The sequence below is a fragment of the Sinocyclocheilus rhinocerous genome, unplaced genomic scaffold (assembly GCF_001515625.1).
Source record: "Sinocyclocheilus rhinocerous isolate Xijiao unplaced genomic scaffold, SAMN03320098_v1.1 scaffold1256, whole genome shotgun sequence".
In the NCBI taxonomy this organism is placed as follows: Eukaryota; Metazoa; Chordata; class Actinopteri; order Cypriniformes; family Cyprinidae; genus Sinocyclocheilus; species Sinocyclocheilus rhinocerous.
The window spans coordinates 96,006-118,912 of record NW_015646445.1 but is presented as its reverse complement, the minus strand read 5'-3'; the positions used below and the strand labels follow the sequence as shown (position 1 = coordinate 118,912).

Genomic DNA, 22,907 nt, shown 5'->3' with positions numbered 1-22,907 from the left:
TAAGTTTCAGTTCAAAGCCGGTGACTTACCTCTTTACAACACTCTCATGTCCCTTCCTTCCTTCTCTTTGACTGCTCATTCTGAGACCTAAGGCTTGAGCCCTTGTCCAAATATGCTTTTGACAAAAGTGTTGGTTTTCGGAGACGCTGGAGAAAAGGACTCTGTGTTTTTCTACTAACTCTGATTCTGTCAGAGATGATAACACAACAAGGTCGAATATACTTCTTAAAATAGGTTAGATTAAGATCAAACACCAAATGTTATTACATTGAGTTCCTGTGAACGCTGTGCTGGATTCGAATTAAAAAGAATTTGTAACATGTAGCCTAATCATTTGCAATAAATGTTAGCCTACTTTCGTAAAAGTGTTCTATTTAACACAGCTCAAAACGTGACGTTACAAAACAGAAAAAATAATTGTTCATTGGGGGGAAAAACGATTTTGTGAAATTGTAAAAATAACTTACACAGCTTGACTCTATAGAGACGAAAATGGTTAAGACATTTTCGTTAAATATTTCATTTATAAACATCACGTTTTATGCAGCTGTGCATTTTGGTGATGAACAAAATATAGGCTATAGCCTACAAAAACGAGGACGAAGTCAATCAACACTTCGTTGCGCAGGTCACCATAACGCAATCGCGCGCACTGCACAAATCTGCACTCAAACCGATGATATAAACATTAAAACCTTTTATAACGTTTATAGCTCAAATAGAATGAGCTCACAAATGAAACCTCCGCTCAGGAAAATATTAAATGTCACAGTGAGCGATTTATCGAATCTGTTCAGTCAAGAAATATGTTTTACAGAAGTAAACAAGAGAGACCTACACTTTTATCTTATAACTTACTAAACAGATGTGTTTAATACAGTCACTGCATTCAAACCAAATAGTGACCTAATAATAAATAATATTGTAATACAGTGTTTTGCATTTCATTCATTTTTCCCCTTCACTTCCAGCACAGATTATTCCCTCGTAAACGCATAAAACTGGGCGGAGCCACAAGAACCGTCAGCCCTGATTACTCACGGTGAGTAAACGTTTGATTGGACGAGTGAACAGGATTTGGGAGTTACACAGACCAATGAGATTCTTAGATTTGGGAAACGGGGTTACTGTCGTGAGGGGGCGTGGGGTGCCCTGGAGAGACCCCAGAGATAAGCGCAGTCAGAGCGCAAAAACACTCAGTTGGATATACGACGCACAGAGAACCTGCGCAACCGCTACTAATTTAACTTTGGCGCACTAAAATTGTACCGATGTACAAATTGTGTACATTGCTTTTCCATCGTGTCAAAATGATTTATTTGATTTGACTATAACTTCATCACTTGGTATGAGTTTTAGTTATAGCCGTATTACGGGCAATTAACAGCCACTCATTTTATTTATATCCTACTCTTGTTTTCTTTTTAAACGCGGTTTGTAGTCGCATCTTGTAATCAAAAACCGTGGTGATGTTACTGGATGCCGGCCACCAAATCTCTGGTTTAGGGGTTGGCACGTTCACAAGGCATCACTCGGCTGTGAGCGAGACGCAGGACAGAGATATGAGTTTCATGGAATCGGCACACATGGGCGCGTTCAAACTGAACCACCCCGATTTGTCCCCGGGCCAGAGCGCAGCTTTTGCGCCCCAAGCAACCAGCTATTCCGCGGCCGCTCTTGGAGCGCATGCGGCGGCGCACGCTGCCTCGTACGCCAGTTCCACGTTTAACTCCACCAGGGAGTTTCTCTTGCGCAGCCGAGGCTTTGGGGATTCGACTCCGGGCAGCGGACAACACCCCATATTCAGCTCCACAGCAGGGCCTCTCCATCACTCTCACCCGGAAGGTCAGGGTCACCTACTTTTCCCTGGAATCCACGAGCAGCACGGGTCCCATCACGGCTCTCCAAACATGCTAAACGGGCGCCTTGGATTACCCGGTGAGGTTTTCGGGCGAACGGAGCAGTATCACCAAGTGCCCAATGCACGGGCCGATCCTTACGGTCAATATGGCCTAAATATGGGTATGAACATGGCGCACCATCCCGGCGCATTCTACCGCTACATGCGACAACAGTGCATCAAACAAGAGCTCATTTGTAAATGGATCGACCCGGAGCTTGGTGACCCAAAAAAATGCTGCAGCAAAACTTACAGCACCATGCACGAGCTGGTCACGCATGTGTCCACGGAGCATATCGGCGGCCCAGAACAGTGTAACCACGTCTGCTTTTGGGAGGACTGTCCACGGGAGAGCAAGCCATTCAAGGCAAAATACAAACTGGTGAATCATATCCGAGTGCACACGGGAGAGAAACCATTCGCGTGCCCCTTCCCGGGATGTGGCAAGGTGTTCGCGCGCTCAGAGAATCTCAAAATACACAAACGGACACATACAGGTGATTATTTATTGAAGTTCTTTTAAACATGGCTTTTTATTGAATCGCGCAGTACTTGAGTTTAAATGGTCATTTCAGTTTCAAAGCTAGAACTTGAACCTTGTTCTTCAGTAATGCCAAACAACACTTTTTGCATACGTTTGTTACGCATTGGTGTCTCAACAATCGCAAGACTAGTTAGTTTAAGATTTGAAATCCTATAGTGATGTTTTATAATTAAAAACAGATGCTTTTGTAAGTGTGAATTGCTCTTAAATTTGAATGCGTAAATTGGTACGATTGCGCCATCACCCCTTTTGCAGCATCAGCCCACTTTTCTGAGAGAGTACTTGTAGCAGTAGCATTCATTGACTCTGTATGTAAAGTTCTAACCAGTGTGGTAAAACATACATCTAAATATAAAATATTTTGTCTTTCAGGAGAAAAACCGTTCCAGTGTGAATTCGACGGCTGTGATAGACGTTTCGCCAACAGCAGTGACCGGAAGAAGCACATGCACGTTCACACGTCTGACAAGCCATACCTGTGCAAACTGTGCGACAAGTCTTACACTCACCCCAGCTCCTTAAGGAAACACATGAAGGTGAGAATTCAAATCATCTGACAGCTATTCTCTGTTCTCCAACCCATCACCTTGCATATCATAGTTTAGTCAGAATGAACTGATTCTAAGTGTTTGATGCCTTTTGTAGATTCACGAGGTTCAAGGTCCGGTGGTCGACTCCTCTCCTGCCGGAAGCTCCGGGTACGAGTCCTCCACTCCCTCCAGTTTGATCTCTCCGTGTTCAGAAACACACAGCACCATGTCGCCGGACTCTGCCGCGCTCAACAGCAGCGGCCACGGCAGCTTAGCGTCCAATTTTAGCGAGTGGTACGTTTAAGGACTCCACCAAGAACTGCATATAAAATAAAATATTATTTGTAAATAGTAAATGAGGGTTTATGTTCTTAGCATGTCGAAGATTCAGTGTTGCACTGTGACTCAAGGAAAAGTATTATGTGACTAAAATGAATGCTGTTTTCATGTTCTTTGGTAATTTGCCAAAGACGAAGGATGGATGTATTTTTCTGACTGTATAAATGTTTTACAGTAAGGTCGTGTCAAGTTACGATGTTTGAATACAATATTCCTGTCATTAGAATATAGAGTATTTGACGTTACATGATTGTCTTACCATAAAAGTATTAACGGGGATCCTAAGTGCCGAAGTCAAATGTTGTGCGTTAAAATGGACACAATTCTGTGAATGTATATTATTGTAAGAATTATTTCCATGTATGTTACAGATATCTGGAAATCATCCACTTCGAGTAATTTTGAGAAAAGCCTCTTGTTTTTAAATTATGGTATAGCTTATACTTGATTAAAAGTACAAAATATTTATGAAAAACTCCTCGACTAAAATGTGTACAGAATTGTTACCTTTAAAGTGTTTGTACGTTGTTATTCAGTTTAAGATGTAAATTCTTGCGATAACTAATGCCAAACCGTGAAATGACGGAAAATATATAAAGACAATAAAAGGAAACAAAAAATAAAACCAAATGTCTCATTCGTTAATTTACAATTTATATGGGACCCAGACCTTTCTGATGTTTACAAAACAAGCCTATCGCAAGACATCTGGGGGGGGGCACCTGGGGTGGCCAGCCAAATTTCAGGGGGGGCCGGTGCCACCCCTGGCCACCACGTAGACACGCCCCTGGACATACACTGTCATTGTCACCATCATTTGAAGCTTTGGTTTTCTGGATGTTTACTTTCAGGAAAATGTTTCAATACAAAACAAAGAAATAAAAATAATAATGTGATGAATAATAGTACCTACTTGATAGTTCAATCTGTTCCAAATTGAAACCATTTTAATACAATAGCCTACATGCCAAATAAAATAAATAAATTGCCAAATAAATGAAAAAAAAACAAAAACATAAACCTTTAACAACTGCCACCCATTTTAGTAAAATATTTAAAATAATCTTTAATGCATAGTCATAATTTAGGGATTCGTGCAGATGCAATAGAATAGCCTTCAAGGTCACGGTTTTTCTCAGCAGCCTGTCGTCCAACTTTCAGTTGTTGTGTCCCCCCGCTTCGGTCTCGGACACATCTGAGTACATCTGATTGGTCGAGAGGGCAAACACCCCCGAACTATGTGTATTACGTCATAAGAACGCGCCGCCCTGCTCTCGGCCAGCTGGGTTAAGGCTAGAAGGTATACAGCAAAAACTACTGGGCATGCGCACATCAATATAGCGTAATTTTTCTTACACTGTACAACAATAATTACTATTTTTGCATTATTGTAAGGGGTAGATTTAGGGTTGGGGTAGGTGTAGACGTTAATAAAACACAATCTAATAGGTTGAAAAATTAATTTATAGTTAGCTTCCGGTTTTTGCTGTATCCCTTCTAGCCACAACCAGGCAGCTGCGGTTATCATGGCGGCTTACAGAAACACTCCAGGTTTTCAAAGAGTTTTGCATGCTGTTAAGGTGAGCGTTTGATGTTTTAAGCCGCTGCTTGCAGGAAAACAATTCATATAACGAATCTGCTGATTTGTCAGAATTGTGTACAAAGCATTGCTTTGTTATCGGACTAAGCGCTCTGACGTGTCTTAAAAGATCCGCAAGAATGTTCACTTGACTTGTCACGACACACGGACAGTTTGATTGATTCGGGACTGTCAAGTGTTATTTATGAAACATCACTTGCTCCTTATAAGTATATGGTGTGTCCTTCATTGTTATCGTTGAAGAAATCACGACCAGATGTCTTTATCATTGATGACTGTATGAACTCATGTCAATGTCAAAATGATTTCATGAAGTGTTTAGCTGATGCAGCTGTGCTGAACGTATTTAAAGACGTTTTGTCTGTACAGCGAATATGTATTGAATATTTCATTAAAAGATTCCTAATAGCAACAACTTTGAAAGCAATTTATATTTTTGATTGGATCAAGTTTCCACTTTTATCAATGACTCAGTCAGTCAGATTCATTGATGACTGTATGAACTCATGTCAATGTCAAAATGATTTCATGAAGTGTTTAGCTGATGCAGCTGTGCTGAACGTATTTAAAGACGTTTTGTCTGTACAGCGAATATGTATTGAATATTTCATTAAAAGATTCCTAATAGCAACAACTTTGAAAGCAATTTATATTTTTGATTGGATCAAGTTTCCACTTTTATCAATGACTCTCAGTCAGTCAGATCCTTTTTGCTGATTCAAACTGTAAGTCACAAAGCTTCTTTGTCCATTTTGAGCCGTTATAAGCCATGTTATAATAGTAGGTTTCATTCAGACATATGAATGAAACACAAATGCCATTGTTGTTCAGAAAAATATTTAGACAATTTTATTACTGACTTGATATATATATTTAAAGGAAATCTGTGTTGATGGTGGTGTCTTTCATGTTTCATTATTGTAACTGAGCACAATGCTAGTGGTCCTAAAACACTGTCACTTGTTTTGAATGAAGTTATAAACCAGAGGTACCCAAACATTTTACTATGAAGGGTCAAAAGATTAAGGGCTGTGGGCTGAAAGTAAATTCCCCATTATATCCATTTATATTATACTAAAATATAAAATGTATAATTTTTGTAATATCAAATTCACTTATATTTTCTACATTCCAATGCAAAAGATAGAGAATAAATAAAAATAAATACATAAATCCCAAAACGATTAATTAGACATGAAGAAATGCTTCATTGGGATGTTTCTCCAATGGCAAAGGTCATCAAGTGTCACCTTTGGTCTGCTGGTCCTGGTTTGGGCACCTCTGTTACAAACAGTTTCATTCAGTCAGTGGTGGTGACAGCATGGTCTCTCTGTGTTTTAGCATGTCTGTTTTAGCAAGCAGAGGTGCGGTGTTATAATCTGCCGGTACTCTACAGTATATGACCCAAATGAGAAGGTAAGTCTGATTATAAGAGTGTATGATATTCATTGATTTTTCACTTTTCTTTACTTGTGCATTCTTGTTTCCTTTCCTACATCTTAGTGCATGAACACTGTACTGTGGTTCTATGCAATTGTTGTCTGTCAGACTGTATGATAGGATCCAAGTGAGATCTTGGTTAAGAAAAAAACAAACAAAAACATAGCACTTTGTGCAGTATCAACTGTCTTTTATGTCAATTGACATATCCTTTGTGATGAATGAGGAAACCGTTGATTTCTATTCATAGATGGCATATTAGCTGTGAGTAAAGCTCTGTGAACACTCCAGAGCCACTTGACTGCATCTGCAACCTAAATGTACACTATTGGTCAAAATATTTTTGCAGTGTTTTTAAATAAAGTCTCTTTTGCGCACTATAGCTGCATTTATTTGATCAAAACTACAATAAAAACAGTAATATTGTTAAATATTATTTCATTTTCTACAGCCATTACTCCAGTATTGTGTCACATGATCCTTCAAAATCATTCTAGTACACTGATTTTTGTGCATATCATTGCTCTTTTGTTGATTTTGATTGCTTCCATTGTCCTCATTTGTAAGTCGCTTTGGATAAAAGCGTCTGCTAAATGACTAAATGTAAATGATTTGCTGTTTACGAAACATTTGTGTTGAAAAAACAGTTTTCGAAAGTCTGGGGTCAGTAAAATTAAAAAAAGAAAAAAAGAAAAGAAATTAATACTTTTCCCCCAGCAAGAATGCACTAAATTCTAATCAGAAATTGTAAAATTATAAATTATATTTAAAATAAATTCTGTTCTTTTGAATTTATCTGTTTATTAAAGGATCAGGAAAAAATGTATCAGTCTCCACAAAAATGTTGAGCAGCAAAAACTGTTTTCAACATTGATAACAAGAACCATTATTAATAATTGAGCACTGACACCAAAGATTTCTGAGGGATCACATGACACTGAAGACTGGAGCAATGGCTGCTGAAAATTCAGGAACTGTAATAAATAACATCTTAACATATATTCACACTGAAAACAGTAATAATATTTCACAATATTACTGTATTTTTTGATCATATAAATACAGCCTTGGTCAGCAGAAGAAACTTCTTTCAAAAACTTACATTATTTTGACTGGTGGTGTATAAATCTTTGTCAACAGTAATCTTTACAAGCTGATTTAGTTTATCATTAGTGTTAGATATTTCCACACAATTGTTGCCCATTAGAAAACCCTATCATATATATCTATGCTTCCTGCAACCATAGGCTGCAAACTGTTGCAGCATTTCCAATAAAAATGAATGGTTTGGTTAGTGAGAGTGATGAGTAGTCAAGATGATGGACATGTTGACGTGTCTGGAGCAGTAGAATGAGGTATCTACATATAGATATCCATAGAGGAAACAAGGAAGCCTCAGTTATTTTGACACACACCCCGTATATCAAGGTCAAGATTCTCTTTGCATACTTTCTCAGCCTCTACACTCCCAAAAGCCTGTTGCATTTATGTAGCTTTGATGTTTCATTCTCCCACAATCAGCCTTTGCCTGGAGGTGTGTGTGTGTTTGTGTGTTGTGAGATTTGGGGTGTAGCAATATGAGCAAATGGGGAAATATACTTTGAGTTTAGGAATGTGTTCTTGCATACACATGGCCCTAGGCTCATCTTGACACATGGTTTATAGGCAGACACTTCCTTCAGTTTTTCCATAAATTGTTTACACGTGGCAGACAACATTAGCAAAGCCTCATGCTTTGATCTTTAAGGCACACTAACATCTACCTTAACAGTCAGAATCATCTAGATCTCCCTCGTTTTAAACTTGTGTATGTTTATAGCACTTCATGGAATAGATAACAGTAGTTTAGTATATAAGTGGTTTTTGTATCTGTTGTACCTGATACGGTTTAATTGTGATCATCCAGTTTTATATTCAGTTCTGCACTTAGAACTTGATCTTAAAGGTCTTTATCTCTCTTCTTGTCATCTAAAAAGCAGTGTGTGTTGAACAGCTTTCACTTACAGCTAAATGAGTTGAGCTTTAGTCAGTGTTAGAGACACACACTGTGCACAAATCAAATGTGTTGACAAAACAAATGTCTTAATCGCCCTGTTCCCTTTTCCTTTCCACAGACCTTTGATAAAATCCTCATTGCAAACAGAGGCGAGATCGCCTGCAGGGTGAGTGAGTGTGCGTGTTCTTCACCAGGAACGTTCCTTTCAGTGTGTTTAAGGCAAAACATTAGATTTGTCTTAAGGCCATTTTCGTTTTAAATCAGGGTGAAGTCCTAGATGTATGATCTTTACATGAAGTTCCATAATATCTTTTACCTTCAGTACATTTTTACTACTATGAAATGAAAAACATTCATATTCATTCTTTGTTTCCATTCATAGGTGATTAAAACATGTAAGAAGATGGGCATCAAGACAGTCGCAGTTCACAGTGATGTGGACTCCAGTGCGGTGAGAGAAATGAATATTCAGATGTACCCTAAAAAAGGACAAAAACATTGAGGTTCAAAAGTCTGAAAGCACATTGATTCAAAAACGTATGACTTATGACGTTGCTAAAAAGAACATTATGTTGTGTATTTGTTTCTCCTCTATGCCCCTCCTTTCGGAAACTCGTCGTTTTTTACAAAGCTCATCGTTCTGAAAAGCGAGGTGTGCTCTGATTGGCCAGCTATCCAGTGCGTTGTGATTGGCCGAATGCCTCAAGCGTGTGACGGAAATGTTATGCCCCTTACCATGTTGTGATGCCATGTCCCAGCAGGACGGACTAATTTGTGGATTAGTGCGTACTGGAGACGCGAACCGTTTCAAACGATTCAGTTCGATTTGGTGAACTGGTTCGACCGGTTCACTAAGAAGATCCGGTTAAATAGAACGTTACAGATCTTCTTTATGCACCAAGAGCTTGTAACACTCCGAAGAGAAAGGAAAAATATTAATCACATCATATGACCCCTTTAAATCCGAAAATCATTCTCTTGTTAATTGTCACTAATTAAGACTCAAAGTCAAAAACGGTAAAGTTTTTCCCTTGCGTTTTTAAAAAGTTTCACGTATACACGACCACGTACTGCGCATGTCTACATACCTAACACGTACTACGCACACGCATGACGTCACCGTTTTCAAAGATTCCCATATTGGGTGTTTACACGGAAACGATAACGGTGGCGTTTTCAAAAACTTGCACTTTGAAACCCGTTTTCAAAAATATGAGTTTTCAGTCCCCAAAACGCTGTTGTCGTGTAAACGAACAGGCAAAACGCATAAAAAGTTCCCCGTTTTTGGCTGAAAACGTTGTCATGTAAACGGCCCCTTAAGTGTTACATTCTTTGATCCTTTCTCCCCAGGAAGCAGTTTAGAATTTCGGCCATAAGCGTTTGTGATGTAAGAGTTTAATCATTGATTGTCATTGTTTTAAACTATTCTGTTCTTATAATAAAATTAGCCTTTGGTGCTGGAATGGCATAAAAATAAAAAGCAAAAGTTTCTGACATTTCAAACATTTTCAAACATATATGTATGTGTGTGTTTACTGTATACAGTATATGTATATATAAAATATACACACACATATACACATGCCCTCATGTTGTTTCATAGCTGTATGACCTATATGTTTTGAAGAATGCTGGTAAACAAAAAATTGGTTACCATTTATCTTTCATAGAGGAAAAAAAAAGGTCAAACAGGTTTGGAATTTCATGGAAGGGTTAACAGAATTTTCAATTTTGGGTGAACTATTAATTTTTCATTTGAACTTCTTATTAAAATTGTTATGCTGTTAATATCATTTAATTAAACTTGTATTAAATTAGAAAAATACAAACTAGAAACATCTTAATTTATTTTGGCCCCACTGTATATTTTGTTCATTAAAAACTTCCACATATCAAAGAAGAGATTACTAATACAATAGCTCGTATATGCTGTACATGAAGACTTTGAAGCATTTGAAATGAGTAAATAGATTGGCTGAAGCAAGTTAGTCATCTGGAGGCAGTCTAGTACTAATATCTAAATTAGACCCCAGTACACTTTTACAAGCATTGCAAGATAAACCAAAGCTTTTGCTCCTCTCGCCTTTATCTTTCCATGGAGTGTAATCCTCTGTTGCCATGATTGATAGCTGTCACTTTTCACCCCCTCCTATTCCATATGCATGAGAGTTTGATAGAGGCAGTGTTTTAAACTCAGCTCGTCCCCCTGCTGTGTTCTGTGCTGGATTGTGGGGGGGGTCTTTTGCATTTGATTTGCAGCTTCCGAAGAGCATCTAAATGAAGATGTTTAAACAGAGCAGTGGGGGATAATCTGGACTCTGTGTGGGGGAACAAATTGACATTAGAAGTCCATATACTGACCCCAGGATTGATGTGTTGAAATATTTCACAAACACATTCCTAATGCAGAATCTTTCTTTCAACTCGACTTTTATATTGTCTAATGTCATTTTCTGAAACATCATGAAAGATAAATGAATTTAATTAGTCATTTAGCGTTTACATTAAAGTGTTCCATTAAAAAGCAAACAGGACCCACAGGCTGTCTCACATCCTCTCTAGTTAACAGGGTCGGTGCTGACAGAAAAATAAGTTTATTAGGAAACAAATGGCGGGGAGCCGTCAAGTTATGTGCTGCATTAAAAGGCTCAGACAGAATACTCATTAAACTCCGTGTCAGTGAAAACACATCTAGAGATTTGTCTGTGCGATTCAAAACCAAGTAGTGTTTATTTTAATTCATTTTATTTTATTTTAAGAAATTGTTTTGGTAAACAAAAAGAATTTACAGTCCGTTAAAAATGTCCAGTTAAATAATCACTTCTTCAGTTAGATGATCCTTAAAGTTAGAGGTTGCTGTATTTGTCTGCTTCAGTCCTTTGGGCTCATTTGAGTGTCTTGCAAACTCCTCCACCTCTGTTTGCGTCACCCTCGTTAAATGTGAGGGAAAACGACTTTGTGTCTCCCTTTTTACACACGTGTGGAAAACATTAGCAGAGAAGCAGCAGTTGGCTAGCGAGTCTTCTCCAAGCCTCCCCTGTTGATGCAGTTGTCAGTATTAATGCTTTCCCATTGTGAGGTCTGTCACTCCATCAGCTCAGTGGCTTCACACCGTGTGTGACGACTTCTTGGCCGCGCAGACAACTGACTGGCATTTACAACTGTGAAAAGAAGATAATGTTCTTTTTAGCAGCATCATATGACCCCTTTAAAATGAGAGTATTGGGTTAAAATCATGGGTACAATCATTACAACTCACTGAAAATCACTTTGTCCCCCATAAACTGTTATTAGCAGTATCGTATGTTATAAAAAAAAAAAACATTTCAACATTTTAAATGCATCTGTGTAAAAGTACTTTTTTTGCTTGCTTTCCTGAAGGTCAAACCATAAAGCATGGCACTAGAAACACCAAGATCATGGGCTCGATTTCCAGCAAACTAAATGTTAATGAAATGATAACAATGTATGCCTTCTAGGCAGTGTAAGTTTCAGTGGTTAAAAGTATTTGCCAAATGCATTAATTTAATGCCCTTAGAGGGTAGTTAAAGAAACTTGCTTAACAAAATACATATAAACATTTATAAACATTTCAGGTCTGTTCAGCTGCCATTAATAATGAAATAAGTGGGTCAAATTAACCTTTAAACATCATAATAGAATTTGTTTTTAGAAATTAAGCACATAATGCGTCAAACTAATTTTTTTTTTCCCCCAGTCTGTGCAGTTGCCATTTAATAATGAAAAAAGCAGGTCAAATTGACCCTCAAAGATCATAATTTAAATAAGTTTGTACGCACATGCCACAACACATCAGAGTGTCAACAAATTGCAGAAATGTTAATGACTCCTAAATGAAAGTCACAAAATGTAAAAAATAAATAAATAAAATGTAAATAAATCATAAGTAAACCAGTTTTTTCCCGACAGTTCAAAAAAAGAAACGTGACATAAGGATTTCAACAATTTTCCTGTGTGTTTTCATTCCCTCAGGTTCACGTGAAGGTGGCTGATGAGGCTGTGTGTGTTGGCCCTGCCCCTACAAGTAAAAGTTATCTGAACATGGATGCTATCATGAACGCCATCAAGCAGACTGGAGCTCAAGCTGTGAGTGTGTGTGTGTAAGGTAAAACACAGGGGACTTAAGAACAGTTGAAGCCTAATCCATGTTGGTGTAAACAAGGTCATATGTTATTAACATGGTGCCCTGGACAGTGTTATTATCTGTAAACTGAGTTGATGCAATGAAGCTGTTAAATGTTGCCTGTATAATTCTATGGATGCATGTAGGTAAATAATTTTTTTCTTTCTCTCTCTTATAGGTTCATCCTGGCTATGGATTCTTGTCTGAAAATAAGGAGTTTGCCAAGAGACTGGTGAGTTTGCCTTTTCCCTGAAAGAAAAAGAAATGTGGATAGTTAAAGAAAAGAAATATTTAAATGAGTTTGTGTTAGAGTTGGGGGCAGAATAGCCCCTTCACTTATTGTTCTACATTGGCCAGTGTCCCTCCCACACACACGCACACACACAGTTTTTGTAATTAACAGCTCGGACCCCCCAGTAGTAATTTAATTAAAGGTGTGAGTTCTAAGGTGAGAAGATTATTTGCAACCCAAATGAAGGCAGAAAGGCCAAAAGGGTCATTTGATAAAGAGACTCATTCCACGTTCTTTTTTTTTTGAAGGACAGTGCTGTATTTCTTAGAATTTAACCAGTTGTATAAGTCCATTTACGTGATATTGAGTGAACTTACATTACCATTCAATAGTTTGTGGTCATAAGATTTTTTTAATGTCTCTAAAAGACGTCTTCTCAGCTTACCAAGGCTGCATTTATTTGTGAAATATTACTATAATTTAAAATTGTTAAAATGTATTTCATTCCTGTGATGCAAAGCTGAGTTTTCAGCAGTCACTCCAGTGATCCTTCAGAAATCATTTTAATATGCTGATTTGCTGATCAACAAAAAATGCTTTTTGATATCATTTTTAATATCAGTATTTTTGTAGAAACAACCCTCTACGGACACCTTGGCAATTGAATCGCCATTGGCTAGTAGCGTGTGTGTGAAACAAAGCGACGGCGAGTCGTGCGCCTTCACACTAGAGTTTACGGTACGTTAAATACAGGTGCGTTGCACTGAAAAACAGCACAGATCGCTTGACGGGGAGTGAAACTCTGAAGCGCTCAGTCAGTGTGTTCGGCGAGTGAAAATATATCTGTGCTAAACTTATACTTAGCGTCCAACTCACACACTGGCGAGTGAAATCTGAGAATTTATTAGCCAGTGGCTAATATTAGACATCATTTAGTCGCCCAGAGTGAAGATTAGTCGCATATGCGAGTGATTTACTCGCAATGTAGAGGGTTGAGAAACCAAGATACATTTTTCCGTTTTATATTAATACATGATTATTTGATGAGTAGAAAGTTCAAAAGATTATTTGAAAGAAATCTTTTGTAACATTATAAATGTCTTTACTGTCACTTTTGAGCAGTTTAATGCATGCTTTCGGAGTAAAGGTATTTCTTCCAAAAAAATAATAAAAATAGTACTGATCCCAAGACTTTGAAAGTAGTGTAGGTGGTTGATATTCAATGATCCTAAAGAAATAGTTCACCCAAAAATGACCTGATAATTGTTTCCCTATAGAATAACTTTTAATGGGGACTGGAGTGTTCAGGCTTCAAAAAGGACACAAAATGCACCATGAAAGTGTTCTACACAAACTTATAACAGCTTTATACCAATCCGCTGAATTAAAACACAAATAACATTTAGACTGTGTTTCTGATTAAATAAAGCAGTAATTGATGTCATAAAATCGTGAGTATGTTTTGATTTAAAGGTCAGAAGCTATAGCTTACATGAAAAAAATAAAATCACAAACATGACACTTAAATTAAATAATTTTATATATACACTGATTTATTCATTAATGTGTAATATGTTATATTTTTAAAACAAATTATGAGCCCTAAAATATTTTTAGAATTTTTACAACTATTTTGCTTTAGACCATCTACAAATGTTAAATCTTAAAATAAAATGTTAAGGTTATTACTGCATCTTTCTAGAAAAAAAATGCAGCGATTTATTTATAGTTAAAAGAACTTCATTATTGTTTTTTTTAATTCTAACAAATAAGTTCTTGTTAAAAACTAACCAAAATTAAAAATAATTTCCTTATAATTTCCACATAGGAGAGACTTGGTGTTGTTTCCAAACAAAAGGATATATATCGGTATCGGCCAAAATGAGTTGGAAAAATATCGGCATACTGGATATCGGCAAAAATTCAATATCGAGCATCCCTAATTCATGCAATAGCTTTGTTTGAGAAACAGACCAAATTGTTTATTGATATTCTTCCCCTCCAGAGAAATGTTAAGTGCTAAGAGTCAAATCTGATTTTGTCAGTTATAATTCAGACTGGTTTTGTGAACCAAATCAACTGATTCATTAAAAAAATGCTTGACTCTAAAAGTCCGATTCGTTCAAGAATTGGCCATTGCTAAGTCTCTCGTAAACCCTCATGGAAAGCTAGGGTGGATATGGACAATTTCGGAGGGTTTCTTATTAAAAAAAAAATGTTGTATGGCTTCAGAAGACTTTCATAAATAATGCTATAAACTACTACTTTTTTTTTTTGTTAAAAGAACATACAGAATATTATTCAAAAAATGTTTATTTTGTTTGCCATGGAAGAAAGTAATACAGTTTTAAAACAATATTACAATTAACAAATGTTTAATAGAATTTCATTTTTTTGGGTGAACTATCCCTTTAACCCCTGTGCCCCAAAATAATTAAGCCAAGCTCTCCAGTACTGACAAGTGCATGTGCCAACCTCCAACTGTGCCTCAGTGTTGCCATGGCAACTAAACTCAGCAGCTACCATCTTTTTTTAACCCTTCAATCGATTCTGACTAAATAAGGACATGCTTCGTGTCACGGCAGGCCTCAAACACACACAGGGAGTTCGCATGGGGCCGTCACTCTCTTTTTTTGATCTAGATGTTTTCGCTTTTTTTAGGATTCCAGATTTCTTCTGCCAGATATCTTCTTTTTGCTTGGTTTGCTGCATTGTAGAACAGAGAAAAGATGAACAAACAGAGAATAGAGATGAGGGAAGACAACATGCCTCTCTTTCTGTCTCTTCTTTCCTTGTTACTTTTGTCCACAATAGTCAATCATGGTTATTTATTGTACAATATACACATCTCTGGTGCGTGTATCATGCGTTACGTGTCTTACTCTCTTTAGTGTAGTACGACGTGAGACTCTCCTGGCAGCTGCGCTGATGTGCTCGCTAGATCTCCTTTGATATAAATCACATTCAGGCAGGAGGGAAACACACATGGGGTGTTGTCACAGCAACGGCGGGCTCATGTTGATAGGTTGCCTAGAAGTAGTTTTAGAAAAATTTCAGCTAAAAATCTAAAATAAATGAGCTTTTTTGGTGTAGTTTTGAAGGCTTTCGGTAGAACATCATACTGGTAATCAACAGAGCCTGTTAAAAATTCATCAGCAGGTCAAAATAAGTGTTAAATATTAAGCAGTCAGGGACCGGAATCAGCTCCGCTAAACCCAGATTTGTTTATTGTTTAATGTCTCTTCAAGGTTGTCGACTGCATTGATGTAAAGGACACCTTTTGATTTGACTGTTATCCTGCAGTGAATAAGTCACAAACTACTGTTTTTTTTTTTTAATCTACATCGTATTTATGAGGAAAATCTGCCTAGCAACTAATGAATAGAAGCTGTTTTTTTTTTGAGGAATTTTGCTGCATTTTGGTTTGTAAAAAGGTTTGGTTTGTTTTTTTGTTATTTTGTTTCAAAGTTCTTTTTGTTTTGTTCTGTTTTGTTTAGTTTACTGTTTTTTTTTTTTTTTTTAGTGTTTTTTGTTTGTTTTAGAGTTCTTTGGGGTTTTTTATAATTTTTTGTCATTTCTGTCATTTTGTTTTGAAGTTGTTTTTGTTTTTTTTATTTTGTTTAATGTTTTTTTTGTGATGTTTTGTTTTTTGTTTTTGTTTTGGGGTTTTGGAGCTATGCATCTACTCCAGAAAATGCTTTCCAACTCATGTTTATTGATGTGATATGTGATGTTATAGCAGAACTCTACTATAAATGAAAATATACTTAAAGTTAAAGTGTGGAATTTCTGCATCACTAAGGCCACCAACCAATCCTTTGCTAAGTGTTGCATGGGCTGGAATGGACTGTGACTTTGCAAAATGTATTATCTGTTATTTTTCTTCAAAACAGTTAGGCAGATTTGAGGTTAATACTTCGCACAGCCAACCAAGGAGAAAAAAAGAAATTTGACTACGTCCAAATATGCATACTTCCCTACTATATAATAAACAAACAACAGTATATGAAAAGAGTAGCCTAGTATTCATAAAACATAAGGCCAAAAGCACCCAGTGACCTACTTATTTCCTGTAAGATGTAAGAAGTGCGGATCCAGTGAATAGTTGTAAATGGCAACTGATGCTGTAGGTCGCATGACAATGACACATGACGAATGTAGTATTGCCAGATTACATTCATACGACATACTTATATACTATCGAATGCATTTTTTAACAGTCAAGAAGTACTTATTCAAAAGAGGTAGTCCTATCTACTCCCTTACTTGACGGCTGATAACAGTAGTATAATGAACTAAATTGTTTATAGCTTAACTTTTATAAAGAATATCTCTTTGGGTTTGAGACTTTAGTCTTTGCAACTTTAGGGATCTTATCTATTCACGAACAGCTTGTAACACTCCAAAGAGAAAGGAAAACTTTAAATTGCATTATATGACCCCTTTAAGCATTGTTGCTATGGTACACTTTAGTTGCTATCACGTCTATTGTGGTTTGAATCAATATGTAAATGCACAGACATTGGGAAAAGGGATACCGTTTGTTGCTATGATTGCCCTGATAAAAAATGTTCTGCTAAATTCAGTTTAAAAACTATTCAAACACAAAATACTTTCATAAAATTAAATTTAAAAAGAGCAAAACTTCAGATATATATATTTATTTAAATCTTTCACTTTATTTTCTATTTCAATTTGACTGTCCATAACAGCATTGTCTCGACCAGTGTTGTGAGTTTGTAGGTTGAATACCTGTTTAACTTGAATAATGGCCAACCCAGGCTAATTGGAAATGCGTGCCTCTAAATGCAGTACCACTGCAACACCGTTATTACGTTCCTTACTGCACGTTTCAAGGCAGTTTCAAAGTGAAATGTCCAGTGAGTGGCGCTAAAACGCAGGTTCAAGACGTGACCCTGGCACATTTTTGTTACGTTGGTACAGGCACGTATTGCTGTGTTTTATTACGTTGATTCCGATACGGTACGGTGGTTCATAATTCAAATATCCCAGGAGTGTTGCTAAAAGTTAATGCTCTATCGTGTTGGAAATATCCCCTACACCAAACTCAACCCTAAACCTACCTGATAGGGTTAACAAATGCAAAACTTGTATAAAAACGGCTTTGTTGATGCAACCGTGCAATTTGAACGTTCTTATATGCAGGTTTAAACTGTTTTGTGGAACCGTAGTTTCACGGGATTCGTACCCGAGCTCTTCACCTCTCAAGTCGAACTCCATACTGCGTGAGCTATACCGAACAAACCTAATTAATATAAAAACCCATAATATGAAGCTGGATATGTGACGCTAACGTTCAAAAGTATCAGTTTTCAAATGTTGCAGCATGTTAAAATTATTTTGAATTCATAACATGATATTCCTCAGGTAGCTGTGTGAAAATTAGGCTTTATTAATCGAAACTGTGGACCTTCGAATCATACTTTGTGTGAAAGGGAATAAAAGTTGTCAGAATTGTATTGCCTCTAGTGTTTATTTCAACTGGGAACTGCAGCGATTTGTGTGTATAGGTATGTTTTTTTCAGTTTTGCAGAAATGTTTTTAGAGGCACGTATTTCCAATGAGCCTATGTTGATAATGGCAGATGGTGGAGGTGTAAAACTAGTCTGAAAAAGTTGAATCATTTGTTGTGGTTCTGTTTGCTGTTAGTGACACAGAAATTGCACACTTCACCTTTAAATATGATAAAATTTTTAAACAATGTAGCATTAATAAATTTTTAGCTAATAATAATACTACTTTCATCTCTTTTAAACATATTTTGCTGTAATTAATCCCCCTAAAATTTTACTGTGATCAAATCCCACTTAATTTCCTCCTAAATCAGTCCAGAAAAAAGTGCAAAAATCATTCCGATTGTGTGTGGGCTTACAAACAAGACAGAAGTGCCATAGAAATGCATTGCTTACAGAAAATAGTAAATGCAATGATTCACACACTTACAGAAAGTGTACAAGCAACTAATTTAAACCATATGTCAGCCTCATGTTAAGTATTAAGCTATTATAGTTTTTGTTTTAATTGCTTTTAATCTTTTGTTTTATTTTTTCCAGACATTTTTGTCCCGCTTACCCTATATTTAATTGCTTTGGATAAAAGTGTCTGCTTTATGAATAAATATAAATAGTTTGGTTCATAACATCTGTACCTGCTCAATTCTCTCTACCTTTCCATCCCCCAGTCACTCTTTTACATTCCCCTATACGCATGCGTGCACACACACACACACACACACACACACGCGCAGATGTGTGGGCCATCCACTGCCTTCTGTGTGTGTGTGTGGAAATGAAGATGTCATTACATTAGCAGTTGAATAGCAATACCCCCCACATGAATAAGAGGTGAATGAGCCCCCCATCCTGAATAGCTGCCCCCTCTGCCCAACTGTTAGTACAGTTTTACGCAGCGCAAACGATTGGCCAGAGCCCCTGGGCATGCGCAAGTTCAGCCTAGAGCGCTCTGTTAGGATTACCTCTACAGCCTCTTTAGCATGTTAAAAGAGAAGCGCTTTTCAATAACAGAGAGGAGATTGAGTTTGAGTGGAGTGTGCGTGTGTGTGTTTTCATGCCTTTTCACTCTTTGGATGTTGTCTTGAACAAGATGTTTTCATTATCCTAGTGTTCCCCCGCTCACATGCACAGTTGTACACAAGTTCTTGACACTCCTAGAAGCTCAGACTCTTTGTACTGTTGTTGTATCGGCTTGCTGGTTGTCTATCCCTTTGAATGTCCCTCATGTGCATTTTGTGCATGTGGTACTTATAAAAATGAACAGGAGGAGGAGAGAGATTGAGTGGCATCTGAATAGGCCCAAGCGTTTTATTGGATTTGATTTTCCAGAACTCTGCAGAGACACTGACAGGGGTTTGAGGGAAAGGTCTCTAGCGTGACTGGGGCCACCATAATTTGTCAGTGTATTTAAACCATGATATTGTGTCCCATTTATGTATTTTATTTCATGTGACCCCTTTAGTTTAGTTAACTTTTGTGTTTTTAGTTTTTCATTTGTTTGTTTTTTTGTGTATTTTGTTTTGTATTGGAGTTCTTTTTGCTTTTTATTTATTTCTATTCTGTTTTGTTTAGTTGTTTTTGATGTGTTTTGTAGTGTTTTATTATAATTTGTTTTATTTGTTTAGTGTTTTGTTTTCGGTGTTTGCTATGTTGGGAGGATTTATTTTGTGTTATTTTGTTTCGAAGTTCTTTTTGTTTTATTTTGTGTTTGTTTGTTTTGGAGTTATTTTTTATTTAGTTATTTTTTGTTTAGTTGACTGGTTTTTGTGTTTTTTTGTTTTGTTTTCTTTTATGCTTTTTTGGTTTGTTTTTCGTTTTGAAGTTGTTTTTGTTTTTTTGGTTTGTTTAGTGTTTTTGTGCTGTTTTTTTTTTTTGGTTTTGTTTTTGTTCTGGAGTTCTTTTCTTTGAGATATTAAAAGGTTGTTTGTTGCTGGACTCTTTTGCCACGTTTGTCTCAATCAAGCAAATACATTATTTTGTATGTTATATTACATATTATCATATTTGGCAACAAACAGATGAGAGAATTGTGAATCTTTTAATTTGTTGGGCTTGCAAACTTCTGATTCAGTGAAAAATAAACTCCCCTATAGTATTTGTCCACTTTATTAGTTTTAGTGATTTGTAATTGACTTTAATTGATTACAGAAGCTGATTTAGTTGACACCTTAGTTTGTTTCTTTTCCCAAGCACTTGTCAAGAACAAACAGATCACTTTTTTGGCCTCATTTAGATTTATCCTTTATTTCATGACACCATGGGTCCAGTTGGAGCTGAAAGAGTCATGGGGTCAAATCCCTCTTTTAATTACAGAGCTCCGTGGGTTCTGCGCGCCTCAGGCATACTATCTGTAGTATATTAGCCAGGAAGCAATAGCCTCCCGATTCTCGAGACTAACAAAGAAAAGAACAGATCTCCTTTTTCCCGTTCTTTTTTCTGGCTTCGTTATTTAGATGTATGTTTCTGCAGGCATTACCTGAAGCTACCTTTCTTTACTTCACCAAGGTTCATACCCCGGGGGTCTTTTTTTGTGTGAAGGGATTTGATTCCCCTTGGCAACAAAAGTTATGGTCGTTTACCTCTTTGAAGATGAGAGATTTAGATTTTCAAAATGCTGTGCATGGCCAGTGCTTATAGTAAATATGTTTTATATAGGTATGTTTAAAAAAAAAAAATGTCAAATGAGTTTACATGTATCTGCAGACATAATAATATATAGAGATAATTTATAAATACATTTACAGATTTACACATAAATGAGATTTATATTTGTCTACAACACTAATTTTGAGTATTTCTTCATAAATCTTTCTATTTACACTACTGTTCAAGTTTGGGGTCAAAAGTTTTCTTTTTCTTTTGCTCTCCAGGGCTCTCTATATTTATTTGATAAAAAAAACAGTAATATTGTGAAATATTATTACCATTTAAACTATATTATGTTTTCTGTGTGAATATATTGTAAAATGTCATTTATTCCTGTTATGCAAAGCTGAATTTTCAGCAGCCATTACTCCAGTCAGTGTCACATGATCCTTCAGAAATCATTCTGACATAATGATTTGCAGCTCAAGAAGCATTCATTTTAATTATCAATGTTGAAAACAGTTCTGCTACTTCATATTTTTACAGTCCAAAAGAACAGCATTTATTTGAAATGTAAATCGTCTGTAACATTATAAATGTCTTTACCCTCACATTTGATCAATATAATGCATCCTTGCTGAATAAAAGTATTCATTTATTTTAATAATAATAATAATAATAATAAATCTTACTGACCTCAAACCTTTGTACGGTACTGTAAGTTCTTTAAGATCATAAGAAACATACATCAGTCATGTGTGTCCAAACGTTTGACTGGTGCTGTGAACAAAAGTGGAGTCAGATCATGATTATACGCAGCGGTTTATCATGACCAGAAGAGTACAGCTGGATCACGTAATGTTGCAGGTGTGTTGAGGTTTGATGTGGAAATAAAACCTGTGGGTGTGTATTATGATGTACAATCAGATTATCTCTGAGTCATGCGAGTCGTTCAGCGTGACGTGACATTTTCTGATGGTTGTCTTAATAGATTTAATGCCTGTAGTCATGATTTGTAGGTAAGATCTGCTCAGAATAAATAACCTCGATGACATAAAATATACCTTATTATGAATTCCTTCTCTACAGGCGGCCGAGGGGGTGACCTTCATTGGTCCTGACACGCATGCCATCCAGGCCATGGGGGATAAGATCGAGAGCAAACTCATCGCCAAAGCTGCCAAAGTCAACACCATCCCAGGATTTGATGGGGTGGTCAAGGTCAGATCAACGTTTGGGATGTTTTCTTTCTTTCTTTCTTTTTATTTTTGTCCTCCGTCTTTTCCCATCCATTACTTCTCACATGCTGTTTATCTTTAAAAGCATTTTCACAAACACTTTTTCATTTGGCCAGCTTCATGATGGGTGCTTTATCAAAACCATTTTCTATTACTCTTCTAGCTGAGCTAAACAAACAGCATCTTGATAAAACACAGAAATACAGTACATATGTGACCCTGGACCACAAAACCAGTCATAAGGGTCAATTTCTCGAAATTGAGATTTATACATCATCTGAACGCTGCATAAATAAGCTCTCCATTGATGTGTGGTTTGTTAGGATAGGACAATATTTGGCTGAGATACAACTATTTGAAAACCTGGAATCTGAGGGTTTAAATCGGGTTTAAATCGCCTTCATGGAACATGATCTTTACTTAATATCCTAATGATTTTTGGCATAAAAGAAAAATCAATAATTTTGACCCATACAATGTATTTTTGGCTATTGCTACAAATATACCCCAGCGACTTAAGACTGGTTTTGTGCTCCAGGGTCACATATGTGGTGCAGATAATAATATACATATGTTATATAGTATATAATGTGCAGTGCATACTTTATACCGTTCAAAAATTTGTGTTTGGTAAGATTTTTGTTAATGTTCTTGAAAGAAGTCTCTGCTGCTCACCAAAACTGTATTTATTCGATCAAAAATACAATAAAAACAGTTTGTGAAATATTATTACAATTTAAAACCACTGTTTTCTATGTGAATATATTATAAAATGTGATTTATTTCTGTGATGCAAAGCTGAATTTTCAGCAGCTATTACTCCA

The 22,907-nt window shown here is 36.5% G+C and overlaps 2 protein-coding genes across 2 annotated transcripts in view; both read left to right on the top strand.

Annotated features, from left to right (window-relative positions):
- The first annotated feature begins 1,215 nt into the window (after nucleotides 1–1,215).
- On the top strand, nucleotides 1,216–3,923 carry LOC107707837 (zinc finger protein ZIC 2-like). Its single transcript, XM_016511928.1, has 3 exons — nucleotides 1,216–2,397; nucleotides 2,817–2,980; nucleotides 3,090–3,923. Exons 1-3 carry the CDS (start codon nucleotides 1,470–1,472, stop codon nucleotides 3,276–3,278), a joined length of 1,281 nt encoding a protein of 426 aa, XP_016367414.1. The 5' UTR covers nucleotides 1,216–1,469; the 3' UTR covers nucleotides 3,279–3,923.
- An 838-nt stretch (nucleotides 3,924–4,761) lies between these two features.
- The window catches only part of pcca (propionyl-CoA carboxylase subunit alpha), a 50,242-nt gene continuing 32,096 nt past the window's right edge, over nucleotides 4,762–22,907 (top strand). Inside the window, exons 1-7 of the mRNA XM_016511927.1 lie at nucleotides 4,762–4,893; nucleotides 6,255–6,329; nucleotides 8,468–8,515; nucleotides 8,732–8,800; nucleotides 12,343–12,456; nucleotides 12,672–12,725; nucleotides 21,935–22,066. Of these exons, the coding sequence (XP_016367413.1) occupies nucleotides 4,840–4,893; nucleotides 6,255–6,329; nucleotides 8,468–8,515; nucleotides 8,732–8,800; nucleotides 12,343–12,456; nucleotides 12,672–12,725; nucleotides 21,935–22,066 (546 nt within the window). The 5' untranslated portion in view covers nucleotides 4,762–4,839. The remainder of the gene's footprint in view (nucleotides 4,894–6,254; nucleotides 6,330–8,467; nucleotides 8,516–8,731; nucleotides 8,801–12,342; nucleotides 12,457–12,671; nucleotides 12,726–21,934; nucleotides 22,067–22,907) is intronic.

Coding starts and splice junctions, on each gene's coding strand:
- LOC107707837 (XM_016511928.1), top strand. CDS start 1,470: ATGTTACTGGATGCCGGCCACCAAATCTCTGGTTTAGGGGTTGGCACG. Junction 2,398..2,816: donor ACACAAACGGACACATACAG/GTGATTATTTAT, acceptor TTTGTCTTTCAG/GAGAAAAACCGTTCCAGTGT. Junction 2,981..3,089: donor CCTTAAGGAAACACATGAAG/GTGAGAATTCAA, acceptor TGCCTTTTGTAG/ATTCACGAGGTTCAAGGTCC.